The sequence below is a fragment of the Bubalus bubalis genome, chromosome 21 (genome assembly GCF_019923935.1).
Source record: "Bubalus bubalis isolate 160015118507 breed Murrah chromosome 21, NDDB_SH_1, whole genome shotgun sequence".
Lineage (NCBI taxonomy): Eukaryota > Metazoa > Chordata > Mammalia > Artiodactyla > Bovidae > Bubalus > Bubalus bubalis.
The window spans coordinates 51,033,634-51,055,932 of NC_059177.1; the positions used below are offsets into that span (position 1 = coordinate 51,033,634).

At 40.1% G+C, this 22,299-nt stretch overlaps 1 protein-coding gene across 2 annotated transcripts in view; it reads left to right on the forward strand.

Annotated features, from left to right (window-relative positions):
* The window catches only part of PRKAR2A (protein kinase cAMP-dependent type II regulatory subunit alpha), a 70,802-nt gene that overhangs the window by 44,253 nt on the left and 4,250 nt on the right, over positions 1-22,299 (forward strand). For both annotated transcript variants that reach the window (XM_006065144.4, XM_044933963.2), the window contains exons 5-10: positions 2,832-2,938; positions 5,758-5,911; positions 12,105-12,206; positions 13,254-13,328; positions 19,778-19,843; positions 22,054-22,195. In XM_006065144.4, the coding sequence (XP_006065206.1) occupies positions 2,832-2,938; positions 5,758-5,911; positions 12,105-12,206; positions 13,254-13,328; positions 19,778-19,843; positions 22,054-22,195 (646 nt within the window). The remainder of the gene's footprint in view (positions 1-2,831; positions 2,939-5,757; positions 5,912-12,104; positions 12,207-13,253; positions 13,329-19,777; positions 19,844-22,053; positions 22,196-22,299) is intronic.

Below are 22,299 nucleotides of genomic sequence, written 5' to 3' on the forward strand. Positions count from 1 at the left end.
ATCTTGACAGTTTGAGGAGTGCTGGTTAGTTACATTATAGAATATACCTCAATTTGAATTTGTTTGCTCTTTCTTCACGATTGAAATGTGGTTATACATCTTGGCCAGACTACTATAGAAATTATATTGTGTCCTTCTCAGAGAATCAAGTCGAGGGATCCATTCAATGTGTCATTGTTCATGATGTTAGTTCATTCCCTTTTATTTCTGAGTAGTATTCCATTATATGAAGATGCCAGTTTGCTTATTCATTTTTCTGACATTGGGTACCTGGTCTATTTCTTGTTTTTTAACTCTTGATAATAATGTTGTGGACATTTTGTACTCTTCAGTAAAACACCCGAGGACAAAAATTCCTGAGTCATAGGGTAGATGTATTTTTTATTTTATAAAAAACTGCTGGATCTTTTTCAAAGTGGTTTTACCATTTTGTATTCCTTCCAACAATATATGATATTCCCAGTTTTTCTATATCCTTACCAACTTTTGATATTATCTGTCTTTTAAAATTTTAGTCATTCCAGTGAGTGTATTTGTTTCCACTTTAAAAACAATTTGCTTCTCAAACTTTTGTGTTTAAATTTTCAAATTTATGGAAAAATCAAAACTTGCATATATTCTTTACCTAGATTGACCAGTTGTTAACATTTTGCCACATTTACTCTGTGTCTTATGTGTATATGTATGCACATATATAGGTACGTATAAACTGCTTTTTTAGGTCCTGAGACATTTATGAATATATTGAGGACATCATGGCTCTTAGCCACTAAATGCCTTAAGTTATATTTTCCAAGAACAAGGATATTCTCCTCCATTAACACACTATCATTATTAAGCCCAAGAAATTTAACACTGTTGTAATAATATTACCTAAATACAGTCCATATTAAGCTTTTCCCAGGGAAGTTTTCTATAGCTTTTTCGTTTTGTTTTCCAGTCCTGAATCACATGTTGCTTTTGGTTGTTGTGGCATGACTTTAGTCCCTCTAACCCAGAATGCTCCCCCCGTACCTTATTCTATGTCTCACGACACTGATGTTTTTGAAGATCTTCTAGGCTAGAAGATTTGTTACTCAGAACATGAGGCTGCCAATGGACAGCCCACAGGCCAGACACACCAGGTGTAGATGTATGTGTTTGGCCTGTGTTGTATGTGAAAATTTGAATTTGTTACCTGTATTTAAATAGGAGATTTCAGGCAATGCTGGGCTCACACTCCACATGAATGTGGACACACGAATAGCAAGACTTCTTTTATGGTATCTGTCAGCTTGTACAGTATTCACCACCCATGGGACTAGGGAACTAAGGAGCTGCTTGTTGGTGATACATTAGTTTAAGTAGCAGAATGCTAAATCATATGGAATTATGCAGCAATAAAGTTATTTCCTTGCCAGGCCTTCAATCCACAATCCTCCAAAGAGAAAGTCTTTCTGTGAGTTGAAACTGGTCTTTAGTGCTCCCTAACAGTCACTGGGGCTTCCCAGGTGGTGCTAGTGTTAAAGAACCTGCCGGCCAATGCAGGAGACATAAGAGATGAAGATTTGATCCCTGGGTGGCAAGATCCCCTGGAGAAGGGCACAGCAACCCACTCTAGTAGTCTTGCCTGGGCAATCCCATGGACAGAGGAGCCTGGGTGGGCTGCAGTTCATAGGGTCACACAGAGTTGGACGGTACTGAAGCGACTTAAGGAGATCAGCCCTGGGATTTCTTTGGAAGGAATGATGCTAAAACTGAAACTCCAGTACTTTGGCCACCTCATGCGAAGAGTTGACTCATTGGAAAAGACTCTGATGCTGGGAGGGATTGGGGGCAGAAGGAGAAGGGGATGACAGAGGATGAGATGGCTGGATGGCATCACTGACTCGATGGACGTGAGTCTGAGTGAACTCCGGGAGTTGGTGATGGACAGGGAAGGCTGATGTGCTGAGATTCATGGGGTCGCAAAGAGTCGGACACGACTGAGCGACTGAACTGAACTGAACTGAAGTGACTTAGCATGCACATACGCTCAGCAGTCACTGACAGAGGGATGCTGGCCCTAGACTGAGACCACTGTATTGTTAGAATTGAATAGCACTGTTTTGATTATTTTAATATTTGTTGGTACAGTTACCTTCTGGTTATTGCAGGTGATATTGGTAAGTAACTGTATGTGTTGTATATAAATATCTATAGCAATATTAAGTCCTGGTAATAGAGCTTATTTATTAAGTACCTATTATATGATAAATATTTTCCATAGATTTTTATCCTTTAGTCATGAAAGTTGATGAGCTGGAAGCTATTTATTAAACACTTTTTTGTAATAAAGAAACAGACTCAGATTAAGTGACGTGCTTGACTAGGAAGGGCAGCTGTGCTGCTGCATGAGATAACCTCTGAAACATCTCAGCCTGTTAGATTCGACGATCCTGTTAAGATCAACACCTGTAGGAAGGTGGCGTCACAACATTACACATGATACAGTAGAGCCATCATGGCTATACATGCGTCATCAAGGCAGGTGACAGTCTTGTGTGGCTGGGTGAATAGGCACCATGGTTTAGATGCTGTTTTCACGCAAATTGTAGAATGTTGTGGGTTTTTGTTTTCTTTTTTCAAAAACAATACTGCCCCAGAGAGCTTGGCAACTGGGCTGTGTATGTGGACATGCAAAGCTGGATGGCCACAGGAAGGCATTTGTTTCAGACCCTTGCATTTCTGCTTGGATGTGGGGGATAGTCTGATGTGAGGACTTCTCCCATGTAGTCACCACCTGAGATAAACACAGTTAATTTTTTTCCTCATAAACATAAAGGCCATTTCTCCTTGTGTGTTCCCTGCAGGAACAGCTATCCCAAGTCCTTGATGCCATGTTTGAAAGGACGGTAAAAGTTGATGAGCATGTCATTGACCAAGGAGATGATGGAGACAACTTTTATGTCATTGAACGGTAGGAGATGGTGTTTTGCATTTGTACACCTGTACTTAGTAAGATTCGCGGTTCAGGGCAAGTGCTTTACCCTGTGCCTTGTTCAGCCCAGACAGGACTTAGGGCCAGGTTAACAAGCTCCTCAAAGTTTGCTGCTCTCTGTCCACAGCCTGCCCTTCTCTATCTTCTGCTGTCCTGAGTCCTGAGTACAGCGCATACTTGGGTTGCCACTATCTACAATTAGGTGAGCTGTGCAAGATGCGCTTTATAAACATGTTATTTGCAAGTGTCCAAGAGAAGTACTTTCCATGACACTTTATTGTCATCTGGATCATTCAATCCTAGCCTGATTTTACACTTTGGTATATTTCCTCAACCTCCATACCGCTGGCCCCTTTTGGCTCTGTTCCAGGTTTAGGTCTGTTGGGAGACATGAAACGTGAGGGTTTAACCTGCTCACCCTGGTGTGTTCTCACCTCTTGAGCTATTACTATTGGTATATCTGGGGGACTCCCTCTGACTCCCTCTCAGTCCTGAAAAGAACACTCACCAGAGTTTAGGATCAATAAGATGTTTCTTCACCAGTGTCTTCCATTAGTTATTTTTCATTTTTTCCTTTCAACTAATTTCACACTTATGGAATTGTTACACAAACAGTACAAAAAATTCTTAGAAACCTAGGTTCCCGGGTTAATGTTTTACCAGATTAGCTTTGTGTTTGAAAGTAAGTTGCAGGTATAAGCCCTTTTATCTCCAAATACATGTATATATTTCCTAAAATAGGACATTTTCTTACATAAGCAGAGACCAATTATAAAAATCAGATATTAACATTTTATACAGTACTCTCATCTACTGTGCAGACCTTACTCAATTCTTTCCAATTGTTTCCCTGATTTTTAATGGTCTTTTTATCTGTACCAAGTAGCTGTACTAGATTCAACTAGTCCCTTTCCTTATCAAAGCCTTTTGCTCGTTCAGAAAAATGTTTAAGAATGTATTCCTTGGATAACCTTTGGGCCCTTGATACCGTGACAAATGGTTCCAATTAGAGTTAGGAAGGAAATGTTTTATTTAAAGAGGAAAGATGATACAAATGATATCGTCTTAAAGAGTCTTTTACTTTTATCTGTCATGCTTAGGCTTCCTTCATAGAATTCTATAAGTAGTGGCAGAAAAAATTTTTAAGTTATATCACCACTTTTTTGCTTCTTGTGTAACATGTGATACCTAGTGATTTTTATCAGACAAGTGGAGGCTCTTTGTACGAAATTTAAGGAAAAAAAAACAAGCGAAACAGAGAAGAAAGTAATTTTGCCCTAATTTTATCGCCAGAGTATATTCTTTCTTTTTTCCTCCCTTTGCCTTACAGTTAGGTCAGATCCATTACCCCAGATTTGGTTCAGATATCAAGACTGATCATACCATACACACAGACTAAGAGGATATGAAAAGATTGATCATTCTCATAATGAGTGTTTTAAAGGCGAACAGGGTAGGTTCCCAAGAGGTTCAAAAATGACTTAAGACAGCACAGAGAGGTGACTGGCTTGGTATTTCATGGTGTAGAAGGTAGAGTACTCTTGTATACGGGCAGGCTCTTGTGTGATTTGGATTTCCCATCAACACCAAATGAGGGGGCATCTAGGTTTTCTTATCAACTTTCCCAGATGTGAGACAGAAGGGGAGGAAATATTGGAGTGGTAGGGCTTCAAAGCTGATAACAATCAAACATGTAAAATGTAGTTAACTCTTTATTAAATTTATATATATATTGCTTTCATATACATTGACTTCATTTTAAAAATCTGTTTGAAGTGGTTTGCCATAGGATACAATATTATTCTATGTCATCATTTATATTGACTGCATAATATGAATATAGACATATATTTGACCTATCTTATTGTTAGGAGATTAAATTGTGATTTTTGCTGTTATAAATATTACCTGGTGAGCATCCTTGCAGTTAAATATTTTCCAGTATCTTCTATTATCTCCTTTAGAATACCTAGAAATGAAATTACTGTTAAAAGGGTCTCTTCAAGGAATTTGTTCTGTTGTTAATTATCTTGGAGAAATTTGGAAATTTCCATTTGCTTCAGTGGTATATTGAGAGTGCCTATTTCTCCAAATGCCATCCATTGTGAATGTTTTTCTTTAGCCACTGTTAATGAACAATCAATAGAGAGAAAATTGTATTTTTAAAAAATTTTCATCAATTCTACATCCTAGTTTTCAACAGACTACAAAAGAAAACCCAACCAGTCATTTCAATACCTACAGGAAAAGCATTTGACAAAGTTTAGCACCTTTTCATGGTAAAAACTCAGCAAAATAGGAATAGAAGGGACTTTTATCCAACCCGATTAAATGCATTTATTTTAAAAAATCTATAGCTAACCTCATACTTAATGGTGACAGACTGAATGTTTTCCCTTTAAGATGGAGAACCAGAGAAGCATGTCTGCTTTCACCTCTTCATGCAGTATTACACTGCAGGTCCTAGCCGATGCAATAAAGCAAAGAGAAAGAGGGAGTGAGGAAAGAAGAACTGACGGGAGGGAGGAAGGGCATACAGGTTGGAAAGGAAGAAAAATAAAGCTGTCTTTGTTTGCAGATGACATGATCCTCTAGAAAATGCCAAGTTCACTCATTAGAACTAATGAGTTTAGCAAGGTCACATAATACTAAGTCAGATGCAAAAATCTATTATGTTTCTATATGCCAGCAAAAAATCTGTTGGAATTCCCCCAATAACAATATTGTATATCATATGTACCTTCTATTCATATATACCTGCCCATTATAAATGAAATTGTTTCTTATTGTATTTCCAGGGGAACCTATGATATTTTAGTAACAAAAGATAATCAAACCCGCTCTGTTGGTCAGTATGACAACCATGGAAGTTTTGGAGAACTAGCTCTGATGTACAACACCCCGAGAGCTGCTACCATTGTTGCCACTTCAGAAGGCTCCCTTTGGGGACTGGTGAGTTAGAGAAATGGTCCTCCTTGCATAGCATGGTATTAATCCCCCTTACTTCTGGGTCTCTGTCCTTGGCTGTTGGTTCACGGTATGTTTCATGGCTGATTATCTGAAAGACACTTTGGAAGGTCTTGACCAATGTGTTTTTCCATTTCCCTGAAGTGATTTGTCAACAGACTGCTTATTACAAATTACATGGAAAAGACTGGGTCTTGTGGCCTAGCAGTTGTGTCAGCTCTTATTGCATTTTCTCTTTATGTTTTCATCAGACAAGCAGAGAGAGGAAGGATAACTACAGAAGAGACCAGTCTAGAAAAATGAGTGTCGTTGAAAGCGCTGCCGAAAGTGTTTTCCATCTCTAACTATCCTAGGACTAACTTTTCACTAACAGATGGTGTTTGACCATCTGTTTATTCATTGGTCCATGCCAATAATCAGTAGATTTAGATGACCAGAAAGGCTGACAGCCGTATTCTGGGAAACAGAACTTTCCCAGAATATCTTAGGCATGGTCTGCTAAGGTCCTAACCTGTATTATAGATGACCCGCCTTGCATCCTTCAGTATCAAGCCTTCAAAATATAAAACTCTCTTCCTTCTTAAAAGAATCATCCTCTTGTTCAAATTCCAGATTTCGTTTTTAACGTATTCACCTCTGTGGTAATTTGTTTCCATTTAAGTCCTGAAATCCCTCACCAGTCCAAGCAGAATTCCTACAAGCAGAATTAAATGTATACCTTAAAATTATCAACATATTTCCTCAAATGAAATCACATTTTAAAGACATACTGAAGCACTTTATTGTGCTATACTAGTGGAGAAGGCGATGGCACCCCACTCCAGTGCTCTTGCCTGGAGAATCCCATGGATGGAGGAGCCTGGTGGGCTGCAGTCCATGGGGTCGCACAGAGTCGGACACGACTGAAGCGACTTAGCAGCAGCAGCAGCAGTGCAGAATTAAGAATGCTCCTGAGCAGGACTTCCCTGGAAGTCCACTGGTTAGAACTCCTTGCTTCCACAGCAGGGACTCAGGTTTGATTCCTAGTTCCCACAGTGAACTAGGATCCTGAATGTGGTGTGGTACAGCCACAAAAACAAAACAAAACAAAACGATTGGTCCTGAGGGATGAGTAATAAACTGGCTTAAGAAAAATACATCACACATTTGGGAACCCAGTACTTAAAATATTCAACATAGATCAAGAAATAATGGGGGAAAATAAACTCAGTTTTAAAATACGTAGATGACAACTTCTAGTCCAGGCTAAGACAGAATAGCCCCATTCCTCCCTAGTCTTCCCTGTTAAAGCTAGAAAACTCTGGATATCATACAACAGGCCAACATAGGTGACCCTGAGAGAGGGAAGCAAGAAGGTGGACTGGTGAGGGATTTCAGGACTTAAGGAAGGATATAACAGTGAGTTCCCCAGGTTTTCTTACTAATTGCCATGTATCCCAGCATTTTTCAAGAACTGAAAGAAAAGAACTGTCAACTGAAAATTCTATACCTCGTGAGACTATCCTTCAGAAATTAAGTTTCCTTCAGAAACTTTGTCACCAGCAGGCCTACCTTGAAAGAATGACTAAAGGAAGTTCTATAAACAGAAAGGAAGTGATAAGAGGAGATTTGGAATATCAAGAATGAAGAAAGGACAACCAAAAGAGTAAACATATGGATAGACATAAAAGTCTATCCTCCTCTTTAGTTTTCTAAAATAGATTAGATGCTTGAAGCAAAGTTATAACATTCTCTTACGTGATTCTCACTGTATGTAGAGGAAATATTTCAAAGGGTCCTAATCACTGCAGATGGTGACTGCAGCCATGAAATTAAAAGATGCTTACTCCTTGGAAGAAAAGTTATAACCAACCTAGATGCCATATTAAAAAGCAGAGACATTACTCTGCCAAAAAAGGTCCGTCTAGTCAAGGCTATGATTTTTCCAGTGGTCGTGTATGGATGTGAGAGTTGGACTGTGAAGAAGGCTGAGTGCCGAAGAATTGATGCTTTTGAACTGTGGTGTTGGAGAAGACTCTTGAGAGTCCCTTGGGCTGCAAGGAGATCCAACCAGTCCATTCTGAAGGAGATCAGCCCTGGGATTTCCTTGGAGGGAATGATGCTGAAGCTGAAACTCCAGTACTTTGGCCACCTCATGCGAAGAGTTGACTCATTGGAAAAGACTCTGATGCTGGGAGGGATTGGGGGCAGGAGGAGAAGGGGACAACAGAGGATGAGATGGCTGGATGGCATCACTGACTCGATGGACGTGAGTCTGGACGAACTCTGGGAGTTGGTGATGGACAGGGAGGCCTGGCGTGCTGCGATTCACGGGGTCGCAAAAAGTCGGACACGACTGAGCGACTGAACTGAACTGAAATGAAAGTTAAGCTTCTACACTTTACTCACACTTCTAAAATGTTGACACCAGTAGACCATGGTAAGTTGCATATGTAAATATAATACCTAGAGTAACTGCTAGAGTAACCGCTAAATTAACCTGTGCAAAGAGATATACTCAAAAGCTGTACAAATCAAAAGGAATTCTAAAAAGTAATTCAGGTAACCTACGGAAAGGCAAGAAAAGTGAAATAGAAGAACAGAAAAGAGAGGGGAGAACAGAAAACATTGAATAAAATGGTAGATGTAGGCCCTAACATATGATTGGTTACTATAGATGATCTAAATATGCCAATTAAATGACAGAGACTGGTAGAATGGATTATCTTAAATGACCCAACAATATGCTATTAATAAGAAACTCACTCAAATATAATAATATAGGTAGGTTGAAAGTAAAAGGACAGTAATAGATATACTTTATGCAAACATTAACCAGAAGAAGTCAGGAGAAATTAAGTTAGTATCAGATAAGTAGATTTCATGGCAGAGAAAATTACCAGAAGCAACAAACTCTAACCCTATTATTTTCATAATAATGAAAGAGTTAATCTACCAAGAAGACATAGAAGCCCTAAAGCTGTATATACCAAACAACAGAGCTTCAGAATATGTAAAGCTAATACTGATAGACTGAAAGAAAAAATAGATAAATCCACAACTGTATTTGCAGACTTCAACACCCCTTTCTCAACAATGAATAAAACAACTAGAAAGAAAATCAGGAAGGTTATAGGATTTAGCACCACCATTAACCAAAAGGGTCTAATTGAAACTTATAAGACACGTTGCATAACAGCAGAGAATACACATTCTTTTCAAGCCCGTGAATGTTTACTGAGATAAACTTCATATATCCTGGGATATAAAAAGTTAGCAAATTCAAAAGAACTGTTCTCTAACCACAATGGGATGAAACCAGAAATCAGTAACAGAAAGATAACAGGAAAATCTCCAAACACTTGGAAATTAACCCATTCATAAGTAATCTGAAAGTCTCAATAGAAATTTATTAAAACTGAACTGTAAAACTGCTTGCCTTCTGGTTGGGATATGAGAATTAAACAGAAGGACACAAGACAAGCCATTCCCTTAGTGCCTGGCATATGTTGGGTGCTACTGAGTGGGGACACCTGCGCCCCTTGGTTGTGGGGCTTCTCCCCACCCCTCTCTTCCTGAAGCTCCCTCTCCTAAGATCCCTGCTCTGCCTTTCTAGTTCCTCGCCTTATCCTGTGCAGACTTTCTTCCTCTTCCTGCTATCTTAAGTGAGATTCATCTCCCTGCTGCCTTAAGTGATCTTTTTAGATGTCTTTTTCTCCTGCTTTACAGTCCAAGCCCTTCCAATGCTCCAGTACTTTGTTCAGGAGAGTGACCCCCAGAGTGTCCTCCACAGTGTGACTTCTCACTTGTGCCTCCCAAGGTCTTGGAAATGCCTTCTGTGGCTAAAGCAGGGAGGACCTGGTGTTGCCACTGAGTTTCTCAGATTGGATTCCGTACTGCTCAGACGGCAAAGCATTTGCCTACAAGGCGGAAGACCTGGGTTCAATCCCTGGGTCAGGAAGATCCCCTGGAGAAGGAAATGGCACCCCACTCCAGTACTCTTGCCTGGAAAATCCCATGGACAGAGGAACCTGGTAGGCTATAGTCCATGGAGTCGCAAACAGTCAGACACGACTAAATGACTTCACTTTCTTTTACTAGGGGCAACTGCTACACTTAGTCTCTTCCCTCTTTGTCTTGCTTGCATGAAAGTCAGTAGAATCTTTATCAGGGAACTTCTGCAGTCAAAGGAAAGGGTGGCATTCTTTTTCTCTTTGAACTTCAAGGCTGTTTGCTGAGGGAGCTACCATTTCACAAGTAGGAGTTTCCTCTTCACAGCTCCATTGGAAGCTCCCTGCAAGCTGGGGTGGTGCTTTTTTATACCCTCCACAGTCACAGGAGCTGGGCTTGTTCAGCATGGGAGCTCTGGGAAGTGTAAAAGCATACACAGAAAGATTGGAACACAGATAAGTCACTCTAAGAGATAGCAGTTGTTTTCTCTTTAGCTGGAAATACAGTTCATTGCTGCAATTTTGGTAATCTTTGTTATGTTATCGGTGGCTCAGATGGCTAAGAATCTGCCTGCAGTGCAGGAGACCCAGGTTTGACCCCTGAGTTGGGAAGATCCCCTGGAGAAAGGAATGGCTACCCACTCCAGTATTCTTGCCTGGAAAATCCCATAAACAGGGGAGCCTGGCAGGCTATGGTCCATGGGGTCTCAAAGAGGCAGACACCACTGAGCGACTAACACTTTCACTTTGTAACATTATAAATGGATTTAGAAATACTAGTTTTTTGACAATGTCTACTCAAACATAAGGAAGGGAACTTCATAACTCCCCTTGTCTCAATCTTGAGTGTTCTCTTTCCACAGCACCCTTGGCCTCGATTGGCCCAGAAAACACATGGAAACTGAGTCTAAAGATAATGGAGTGATATTCCAAAGTACAGTAGTAACATTTTAAATGATATTAATACATCTCCAGCCTTGGACTTCAAAAAAGTAGTGGCGAGTGGTGCAGCCCATTAGAGCAATCAGGGATTGCATGGCTCTTTGCAAGCAGACAGATGGAAAAGAAAATGAAGGCAGAGTCTGGCTTAATGCCAGAGAGCAGACATCATTTGTACGTCAGTTTAGGAAGGGAGGGTAGGAGTCTGCCACGTTTTACACTAGGAGCACAGGGCACAGGAGGTGACTTCTGCAGATGGAACTTGGCATGGGAGTGGACCAGGGAACTCTGATGGTGTATGAGCCAGTGAAATCTATTTAGACATCTCTTCGCAGTTGTCTTCTATGTGTTTCCTCCACCCAACTCCTACCCCGTCATCAAGAATACTAAAATAGCAAACCTACACCTAAATTTGCCCTTACCCCCTTACTGTTGTTCATTCTTTCAGCCTTTAGGATGTCATTAGTATACTTTCAAAAAATTTTTTTTTCTATTCCTGAGAGCCCAAGGTAGAAGAAAGGTGCAATTAACTTAGGTATAAAAAACTGCCTAACCTTGGAGGAGCCTAAGCAATTAACATTCTCCTGGCTCATGTCCCTCCCCATACACGCATACATGTATTGGAGAAGTACCTGACCATAACTCTGGTTAGCTGTCTCGAGTTTGAATCCCTGACTTGCTGGGGTCAAGATATGTTTCACATACCTGCCTTCCATCTTGAGTTTCCTACTTTCTCTCTCCATTAATTTATAAAACCTCCCCTTCGGATACTGAACAAATTTATATTTTTGCAACAAAATTTTCCTTGATCACTCCAGACTATTGTGAATGCACTCTCTCCTCAGAATTCTTATGGGACTTACTTTGTCTGTATAGTTCATTTAGCAAATTTCATATGCAGTCTTGAACTGTGGTTTTTTTAATTCCTATAAATTTTGTATTACTTCCCCATTGAGATTATAAAGTCCTTGAGGGCAAGAACCATCTTACTGTCTTATCTCCTTTTTTTGAAGGTGTATCTTTTCACCTTGAATAGTGACTATGAGCTTTTTCAATTTTTTATTTTATTTATGACCTATAGGTGGCACTCATTGAGTACTTGACAGCAAGTGACAACATGAGACATCTGTCTTGTCCAGGCTGCAGATCTTTTTCTTCCAGTGATGACTCAAATTGAAATATCATTAAACACTCAAGTTGATCCAGTACCTCCCAAAGACCTCTAATCTTTGCTGTGGCATAGTATTAATTAAATGACAGATGCTCTCTTATACGGGCACTCACCAGAATTTTCATATTCTTTCTTACAGGACCGTGTGACATTTAGAAGAATCATAGTGAAAAACAATGCAAAGAAGAGGAAGATGTTTGAATCATTTATTGAATCTGTGCCGCTTCTTAAATCACTAGAGGTAAAGCCTATTTTAACATGAGTCTGTATATGGGAACTTAAGAAAAGCTGTTAAAACAATTCTCTTGTTAGGTTTCTTTTTTTTTTTTTTTGAGGTGGCCAAAGTACTGGAGTTTCAGCTTTATTTTATTTTTTAACTTTACAATATTGTATTGGTTTTGCCATATATCAACATGAATCCGCCACAGGTATACACGTGTTCCCCATCCTGAACCCTCCTCCCTCCTCCCTCCCCGTACCATCCCTCTGGGTCGTCCCAGTGCACCAGCCCCAAGCATCCAGTATTGTGCATCGAACCTGGACTGGCGACTTGTTTCATATATGATATTATACATGTTTCAATGCCATTCTCCCAAATCATCCCACCCTCTCCCTCTCCCACAGAGGCCAAAAGACTGTTCTATACATCAGTGTCTCTTTTGCTGTCTCGTATACAGGGTTATTGTTACCATCTTTCTAAATTCCATATATATGCGTTAGTATACTGTATTGGTGTTTTTCTTTCTGGCTTACTTCACTCTGTATAATAGGCTCCAGTTTCATCCACCTCATTAGAACTGATTCAAATGTATTCTTTTTAATGGCTGAGTAATACTTCATTGTGTATATGTACCACAGCTTTCTTATCCATTCATCTGCTGATGGACATCTAGGTTGCTTCCATGTCCTGGCTATTATAAACAGTGCTGCGATGAACATTGGGGTAAACGTGTCTCTTTCAATTCTGGTTTCCTCAGTGTGTATGCCCAGCAGTGGGATTGCTGAGTCATAAGGCAGTTCCATTTCCAGTTTTTTAAGGAATCTCCACACTGTTCTTCATAGTGGCTGTACTAGTTTGCATTCCCACCAACAGTGTAAGAGGGTTCCCTTTTCTCCACACCCTCTCCAGCATTTATTGCTTGTAGACTTTTGGATTGCAGCCATTCTGACTGGCATGAAATGGTAATTCATACTATTCTAGCCCATTTCAATGTTTTATGGATACTGTCAGTATTTGTGACTTTTATTGAAGGTCTCTTCCTTAGAATTTGTGTGTTCATTGTTTCAGGTGTCAGAACGAATGAAGATCGTGGATGTAATAGGAGAAAAGGTCTATAAGGATGGAGAGCGCATAATCACTCAGGTGAGTGGAGACCTTGGGCAGCTCCTTTCTCGGAAGTCACCTCCTGTAGGACTAGTGTGTCATTTGCCACTCATCCTGGGGAACTCATGCTGCGAGGTACTCAGGTACACTTCCTGCAGGATCTTCTGAAGCCCATCGATGTTCACCTCTGGCCTCTGTTCACCTTTCCTAGGCTTCTGGTTTTGTTCTTTTGGATATCGCTTTCTTTTAACCCTGAGTAAGCCTCCTTCATCACTGTTAAAACCTGGAGGTCAGAGGGTTGTGTATTTTCTCTCTCTGTTTGGCCCAGAGTGTCTCTTAGCTAACCCAGTACACAGCAGGCTTCGGTGACTGACCAGGTGTGTATGGTGCCTTTAGTGTTTCCGTTGTTTCCTTTGTTACTTCAGGTACTGTAAGGATTGCCACACAGTGGACTTGAACATTATAATGAGTGCTGTGTAATAATTTTCCTTATCTACTATGTTTGCTTTTTAAGTTATATGTAAAAGGCATTATAGATTTTTCAAATCTATAATTTTATATTTCCGTTTCCATATTATAAACTTCTCTGTGAGTGGTTCTGGCAAGATCACTGGGAAGGGGACTTGCCTGGCAGTCCAGTGGTTAGGACTCCATGCTTCAACTGCAAGAGTCATGAGTTAAATCCCTGGTCAGGCTGGGAGCTAAGATCTCACAAGCCACACACTGAAGCCAAAAAATTTTTTTTAATTAAAAAAAACAAAAGGAGCACTGGGGAGATATCTGGTTAGTCTGGGTTGAGGAATGTGCCCTCCTTGAACCTCAACTTGGGGATAGAAGGAAGACTCAGAGTGAACAAACCTAAATCCCCAGACCACCCTTGGGGCCTGGAGGTGGAGTTGACCCAACCAGTGCCACAGAAATTAATCAGACTGGTGGCAGAAGGAGAGAGAGATGCTCCCAGAGAGAAAGGACTAACGAATAAATGGTGTCTAAGTGGCATCTCCAAATGCCTTTGTTTTCCAGATAGCCCCACTGTTAATAATTCCTTTAATTAGAAGTTGGTTTGATTCAGTAAGTATTTGTTAAGATAGACAAGTAGGACCAGATTTAAGTGCTATAATGAGAGGGAAAAGAATGACAATGAGAATGTAGAAAAGGAAGTATTCCATATGGTTTTAAAGAGGAACCAACCTTTGAACTAAGCTGAAAGAACAAGTGCATTTTCAGCAGTCGAGGTCAGGAAAGGATCTTCCAGGGCAAGAGAACAGTGTAAGCAAAGGCCATGGGTGTGAGCTTTGTTCCAGGCCAGGTGTCCTGGTATGGGAAGAACATGCAGCTGAGTTGCCAAGATGGAATGTGTTGACTGGCCACATTTGTTTCTGAACCTGCAGTGCTTTAATTTACCCCCATAGAACCTCTACTTTGTCCTGAAAGCCCCAGGCCTTCAGGAGGTATATCAAGAGGTATAAAAACCCACAGTGTCTTCTGGGATATGTGTGTTCTTGAAGTTAGGAGTGCTAGGTGGTGGTGCAGAATGGACACAAATTAAGATGATACCCACCTGATAGACCCCTTTTGGCAGTGTCTCTTGACCAAGACTTCTCTAAGGACTAGCAGTATTAGCATTATATCAGAATGTTAGAAATTGTTAGGAATTATGGTTCCTGGGCCCCACGCCAGACCAACTGCAAAAACCATACTTTATGTTGTTTTGTTTGTCTGCTTGTTTGTTTGGTCAGCTTTGTTACCCTGTATTTGACATAAAATAAAATTACCAAGTTTAAGTATACAATTTGAGAGTTTTATAACCACCCCTATAATCATAGTGTAGAGCTTTTCTAATCACCTCAAAAAGCTGCTTGTTTGTATTTTAAGTAAATCCCCTCACCCACCCACTTATTCCTGAAAACCACTGATCTGCTTTCTATCACTTTAGAAATTCCTTTTCTAGAATTTCACACAAATGAAACCATATAATGCGTAGTTTTTTCATGTCTGACTTATTTCTCTTAGCATAATGTTTTTGAGGTTTGTCTATGTTGTATGTTTCAGAGGATTATTCCTTTTTGTTGGAGAATAGTATTCCATTATACCATAACTTGTCTTTCCACTCAGCAGTTGAGAGCCATTTGGGGTCTTTCCAAATTTTGGCAGTTATGAATAAAGCTGCAATAAGCATTCACATACAAGTCTTTGCATGGATATATGCTTTTATGGAATTGCTGAGTCACATGGTAAATATTTGTTTCACAGGTTGCCAAAATGTTTTTTAAGATGTCTGCACCACTGTGCATTCCCCCAGCAGTGTTCACGAGTTCCAGCTGCTGTGCATCTACATCAGCAGTTAGTACCAGGTCTTTAGTGTTAGCCATCCTAGAGTGAATATCTCATTTTGGTTTTATTTTACATCTACCTAATGTCTAATGATGGCGAGCATCTTTTCCTGTGATTGCTTTTCATCCATATGTTTTCTTTGGTGAAGTACACCTTTTGCCCTATTTTAAATTAGGTTATTTGGCTTCTTAATATATTGAGTTGTAAGAATTCTTAAAAAAAGATTTATTGATTGACTTATGGCTGTGCTGGGTCTTCATTGCTGCACGCAGCCCTTCTGCTGTTGCGGAGGCTACTTTCTAATTGTGGTGCCCTGGCTTCTCATTGCAGTGGTTTCTCTCATTGTGGAGCACTGGCTCTGGATCACTGGCTCGGTAGTTGTGGCCCATGGGCTTAGTTGCAACTTGTGGGATTCCCTGACCAGGGATTGAACCTGTGTCCCCTGCATTGGCAAGTGAATTTTTTACCACTGAGCCACCAAGGAATCCCCTGAGTTGTAAGAATTCTTTATGTACTCTGAGAAAAAATCCTTTACCAGGCAAATGATTTGTAAATATTTCTCCCAGAATGTGGCTGTGAGGCTTGTCTCTTCATTTTATTAGTAATACATTTTATTAGTAATACCTTAAAAAGCAAAAGTTTTAAATTTTGACAAGTCCAGTTTATCATTTTTTTCCTCTTGTAATTCACTCTGTTTATGTCCTACTTAAAAAAAAAAAGTTTGCATAATCAATAAGATTTTCTCTTATTTAACTTCTAGGCAAGTACTGTTCTGTAGAAATATTATGTGAGCCACAAACAATTTAAAGTATTTTAGTAGCCAAATTAAAAAAAAAACAGGTGAACTTTAATTTTAATAGGGTATTTTAACCTACTGTATCTAAAATATTACATTTCAACATCTAAGTGATATAACAATTTAATAATGAGATATTTTACATTTGGAGGATATTCAGTCTTTAAAATCCAACATATATTTTACGCTTACAGCACCTATGAATTTATACAAGCCACAGTTCAGGTGCCCAGTAGTGACATGTGACTAGTGGCTCCGAAACTGAACCATGCAATTCTGGTCTCCTAGTTTTAGATCTTACGTTTAGATCTGTGATCCATTTTGAATTAATTACAAGATAGAGAAGATTAGAGCTTTTCGTATGGCTGTCCAGTTACTTCAGCACCATTTTCCTATTCCACTGCCTGGACACTTGGAATGAGAATCAGTCGCCCATATATGTTTGGGTCTATGTCTGGTCTCTTTTATTCCACTGATCTATGCCTGTCTCTCAGTTAATGCTGTGTTGTCTTGATTATAATAGCTTTATATAGTAAATCTTTCAATCAGATAGTTTAAAGCCCTCTAAATTTTTTGTTCTTTGTCTTAATTATTTTGTCTGTGCATTTCTGTATACATTTTACAACCAGCTTATCAACTTCTACCAAAAAAACCTGCTGAGCTTTTTTATTGGGATTACATAAGTTGAATCTATAGATAAGTTCGGGGAGTAGTTGACATCTTAATAGTGAGCCTTTTGGGACAGCCTCAGCCTATTGAAAGTGATGCTGTTGGCTAGGAATGCCTGGGGTACTCATCTTTGCCCGTGCTGTTAATACTTGCGGTGAGCCTTCACAAACATTTACCCTGGCAGAGCCAACGCCATAGCTGGCCCAGCCCTTCTGGTTCTTATTATGATTGCAAGATGCACCTTGAGCAACAACCATCTGGGAACTTTGAAAAAACAAGGTTTATTACTCACAGGTCCTGAGGGGCAGGCCCAGAGCCGCACAGTGAGTTCACAGGGGAAAGTCCATACATGCGCATGTACTGACCTGGAGTTGCCTTTACTGGGATGATGGTGCTTGTGGTGCCCAGGGCTTTTCAGGTTTACTCCTCACTGGTATACCTCAAACAGAAGAGTATCTTCCCTGGTGGCTCAGACGGTAAAGAGTGTGCAATGCGGGAGACCTGGGTTCGATCCCTGGGTTGGGAAGATCCTCTGGAGAAGAAAACAACAACCCACTCCAGTATTCTTGCCTGGAAAATCCCATGGACAGAGGAGCCTGGCGAGCTACAGTCCATGGGGTCACAAAGAATCAGAAACGCCTGAGCGACTAACACATACACACAAACAAAAGAGTAGGAATTTGGGCACAAGAATGTAAAAGTGGGGTCACCTAGGCAGTTTTCATTTGCTCTAGGGGTGGTCACACAGGTGTAACAACCATCTGGGAACTTTGTAAGTGTAAAAATTCTGGGAAGTGTAAAAATTCATCAAGCTGCAGCATTGAAATGAGCACTTTAAATTATGATTGTTATATATCTTTCTAAACAAAGGGCTCAGACACCGCCCTTGACCACTTCTCACTTCTCCAGTTCTCTACCGCTCACTACTCTCGTCTTGATCACCAGAGTGTTTCCATACATTTGACTATTACTCTTGACCTCCTGGCAGCTCTGAACACTGGTAATCACATCTTCCTTTATGAAACTCCCTTCTTGGACCTAGAAACGATTTTCCTTCTTGGTGGCCCTGTGTCTGGCTCCTCTTCAGTTTCTTTCATGGCTTCCCATCTTTCATCAACTTACATCCTAAAGCTATGTGTATTACACGAATAGAACTTATTGGTGATTTGGTTCTGCTGGATGTAGGGTCAATTCAGTCGCTCAGTCGTGTCTGACTCTTTGCAACCCTGTGGCCTGCAGCATGCGAGGCTTCCCTGTCTATCACCAGCTTCTGGAGCTTGCGCAAACTCATGTCCATCAAATTGGTGATTGCATCCAACAATCTTGTCCTCAGTCGTCCCCTTCTCCTCCTGCCTTCAATCTTTTCCAGCATCAAGGTCTTTTCCAAGGAGTCAGTTCTTCCCATCAGGTGGCCAAAATATTGGAGCTTCAGCTTCAGCATCAGTCCTCCCAATGAATATTTAGGACTGATTTCCTTTAGGATGGACTGGTGTGATCTATCAAACCAAAGGATGGTTTAATCTGTCTACCAAAGGACGCAGGGTACCTACCCAACATAGCAACACAGAAATCCACAGACAGCCCCTTATAAGGCTATGGAGCAGTGATAGTTATATGGTAACCTAGGACTAGATTAACTCAGGAATGTCAGCCTCAGCTGTGTGTGGTCCCTGTGTGATGCATGAAGGACATGAAGTCTTATGAAGACATACAACCTGTCACATGGAATGAGAGCGCATGATTAGTATTGGATTATTCAATGTAGATGGTCTTTGCTTCAGAAGTTAACTGAGAAGTCAGAGACTGATGTGTGCCTGAGAGCCTCCTCTTCCATATCTGCTTGCCTACCTCTCACCTCCTTCCAGGCTTTGCTCGCATCTCACCTTCTCACTGAGGTGCTCCTGTATGCTATATAACATCTCTTCCCTCACCACTCCAGATCCCACATTCCCTGCTCTACTTTTTTCCTGTGGCCCTTATTGTCTTCCAGTACAGCAGCATAATTTACTGATTCATTATGTTGGTCATTTACAGTTTGTTTACTCTACCAGACTGTAATTTTCACAAGGGTAGGGATATTGTTTATCCACTGATTTATCTCTCATGCCTAGCACATAATAATTATTTGTTGAATTACCTGAATAACTGGTTCAACTAAGTGGTTTAACATCAAAACAAGTAAAGCAAAGCCTGAGGCTTGTAAGAGTGACATCAGCCTTCATGAAGACACCTGCCTCACCAAGGCGGTGCTTTCTCTAGCTCCTTGCTGTCCTCTGGAAGGCTGTATTTGATGGTGGAGATCATCGCTGGGCTTCATGACCCAGGGTTAGCCAGGAGTCACCTTGATACTGCCTGCAGCCGACTTGGCTACTTACCCCTTATCATAGGTCTCGTTAGCTGACCAACATGAGCTGTAAGAATATGATCTGTGCAGTTGCCAGCCTGAGTATATTCACAGAGACAGATGGGAATATTGCATGTTAGGAAGGAGAGATGTTTGTCAGTCGTAGTTGGACTGACATCCCTGGTGATCAGGATCCTCCTGTTTTTGTTCTGAATTGTTAGCCATCGATTGGTTTGTAGGTTTGGAAAATAATAAAATTGGAACTCAGGCAATGTGAAGATTGTCTATTTCTGTGTCCCTTAGTACATATGTATGGCTCTGACCTCACCTCCTCTCCCTTTTCAGGGTGAAAAGGCTGATAGCTTTTACATTATAGAGTCTGGTGAAGTGAGCATCTTGATCAAAAGCAAGGTGAGTTTATGTATGATGATGTGGGTTGTTCCAGGGGAGATCCAGATGCCAGGTATATGCACAGAATGTAACTGTTTACTTTAATAGTGTGAAGTGTGTTTCATGTGCCAGAATCATAATTGTTACGTGAGATATGTGACTGACAGACCAGGGTTTAAGCCCTTTCATTGATAAATATTTAGTATATATATCTTTTTTGTTGCTTTTACCTCTGTTACGTAATTAAGGATATGAGAAGTAGTGACCTATAAATCAATAAGAAGAAGGGTAAGTACCCTAATAGAAAATTGGAAGATTATTGAATATATAACAAAGAATACATTGTGAGTGTTAGTTATGAAAAAGCTTCCTTTTTAGCATGCTAGGAAGGGAGTCTCTAGGGCAGTTATTATTTGGCCATTTGATGGATAGGGAGACCCAGAAAACACAATGACCTATAGGTGGAAAGAGTGATTCTTACGATAAATTCATCATCATTAGATATTGTTTCAGTTTTTTTTTAAGAATAAAGAATTTTAAAAAATACTGACTTACTATATGATACTAAATCAACTTAGTGTGAAACCTTTTACAGAATATTTTTTGTAAAAGTTAAGTGTGGAGAAAGAGGACTTCCCCAGTGACTCAGGGGTAAAGAATCTGCTGGCCACTGCAAGACATGCAGGTTGGATCCCTGGATCAGGAAGATCCCCTGGAGAAGGAAATGGCAACCCAGTCCAATATTCTTGCCTGAAAAATCCTGTAGACAGAGGAGCTTGGCAGGCTACAGTCCATGGGGTCTCAGAGAGTCGGACACAACTGAGCAACTAAACAGCAAGAATGGAGAAAGAAAAATAAGATTACTGCCATACGATGGCTTGATTCCTAATTAAAATTTTTTTACTTATAGTTTTTGGACTACTGATATATGTTCGTACATTTCTTGTATTTATTGACACCTATTGATCACAGCATAGTATTGTGTTTGTAGGTCCAACAGCACTGTGGCACTGGATTGGGAAAGAAGGGGAGCTTGTCAGAGATTCAGTCTTGTTCTCTGCCCAGACCTACCGAATCAGAATCTGCATTATATCAAAACCTACAGGGGGCTGGTGTTCACAATACAGTGGGATAAGTGCTCCTCTAGAGAAGTGACTAGGCGGACATGAGCATGTCTGCAGTCCCAGAGAATACGACAGACACTGGAGAGAGAGCATTGGCTCGGAACGGGTAGATCAGCTTTAGAGCAAACAGGTCAGGGCAGAAGTGTGGAAGGAGGGAAGATCCAACCATGTAAGTGAGCATGGTGCTTTTATTTATTTTGCTAAATTAACCTTCAAAAAATTATTTATCTGCCCCTGCCATAAAGTGGCTCTTACAGGTTGAAACTAATTCTTACTAATAAGTATTTTTTCATTTAAACAAGTTATTGCTTAGCTTAGCAGATAGATTTGTTAGGAAAAAAAAACTAGATAGTAAGTAAAATATAGTACATTATTCTCAGTAATTCAAAAAGCACAAAATATAACCTGTTTGATTTCTTAAACTATTGTTTTAAAATTCAAACTACTATAAGTTTTTAGTTACTTAACTCTTCTAAACAAATGTAGTGGGGCCACTAGTTTAAGATGCAGACAGTACATAAACATGAAATTGGTCTCTGTAATGTAAGTACATAAACATGAAATTGGTCTCTGTAATGTATTGTCTGAGTCCTGCTGGGCCTTAAGTCAAAAAGAAGTAGCTCTGAATTGTGACTCTAACCAAGAGAAGCATTGGCATTATTTAGGAAGAGTTAGCAAAAGACCTTTTCTTTTTCCTTGTGTCTCAGAAGTCAGCATCTACCAAATGGATTGCATTCATATATATATTTAAATGTACATATAATATATTAACTATTCCATACATTTAATATATGTTAAAGTATATTGACATACTATTATATGTTGGTTTATATACTGTATTACATTAATATGTAAATTAGTATATAATATATACTACAATAATATTTATATATATACACACACACCTCACCTCTTGGTAAAAGCCAGCTCCTTTGGTTAAACCAGGCCCCTGGGAGTAGCCCATGCAGTTTACACAGTGTAGTCAGTCTCTGCAACACGAATCTCTAGGTAATCATGGTAAGTGTACTGAGAAGGGACCACAAGGATGTGCAACTGGGCGTGCCTACTTGTGATTCTGGAATCAGTCGTGTTCTCTACCCATTCTAGACTAAAGTCAACAAGGATGGTGAGAACCAGGAGGTCGAGATTGCGCGCTGCCACAAGGGGCAGTACTTTGGAGAGCTTGCACTGGTCACCAACAAACCCAGAGCTGCTTCAGCTTATGCAGTGGGAGATGTGAAGTGCTTAGGTAAGAAAGATGCTTTGTGCCTTATTTATTTATTTTTTTCCTAATATGCAGTATTTTTTCCCCATCAACATGCCTTGACTTACTCCACCAGCTCTCACATCTAT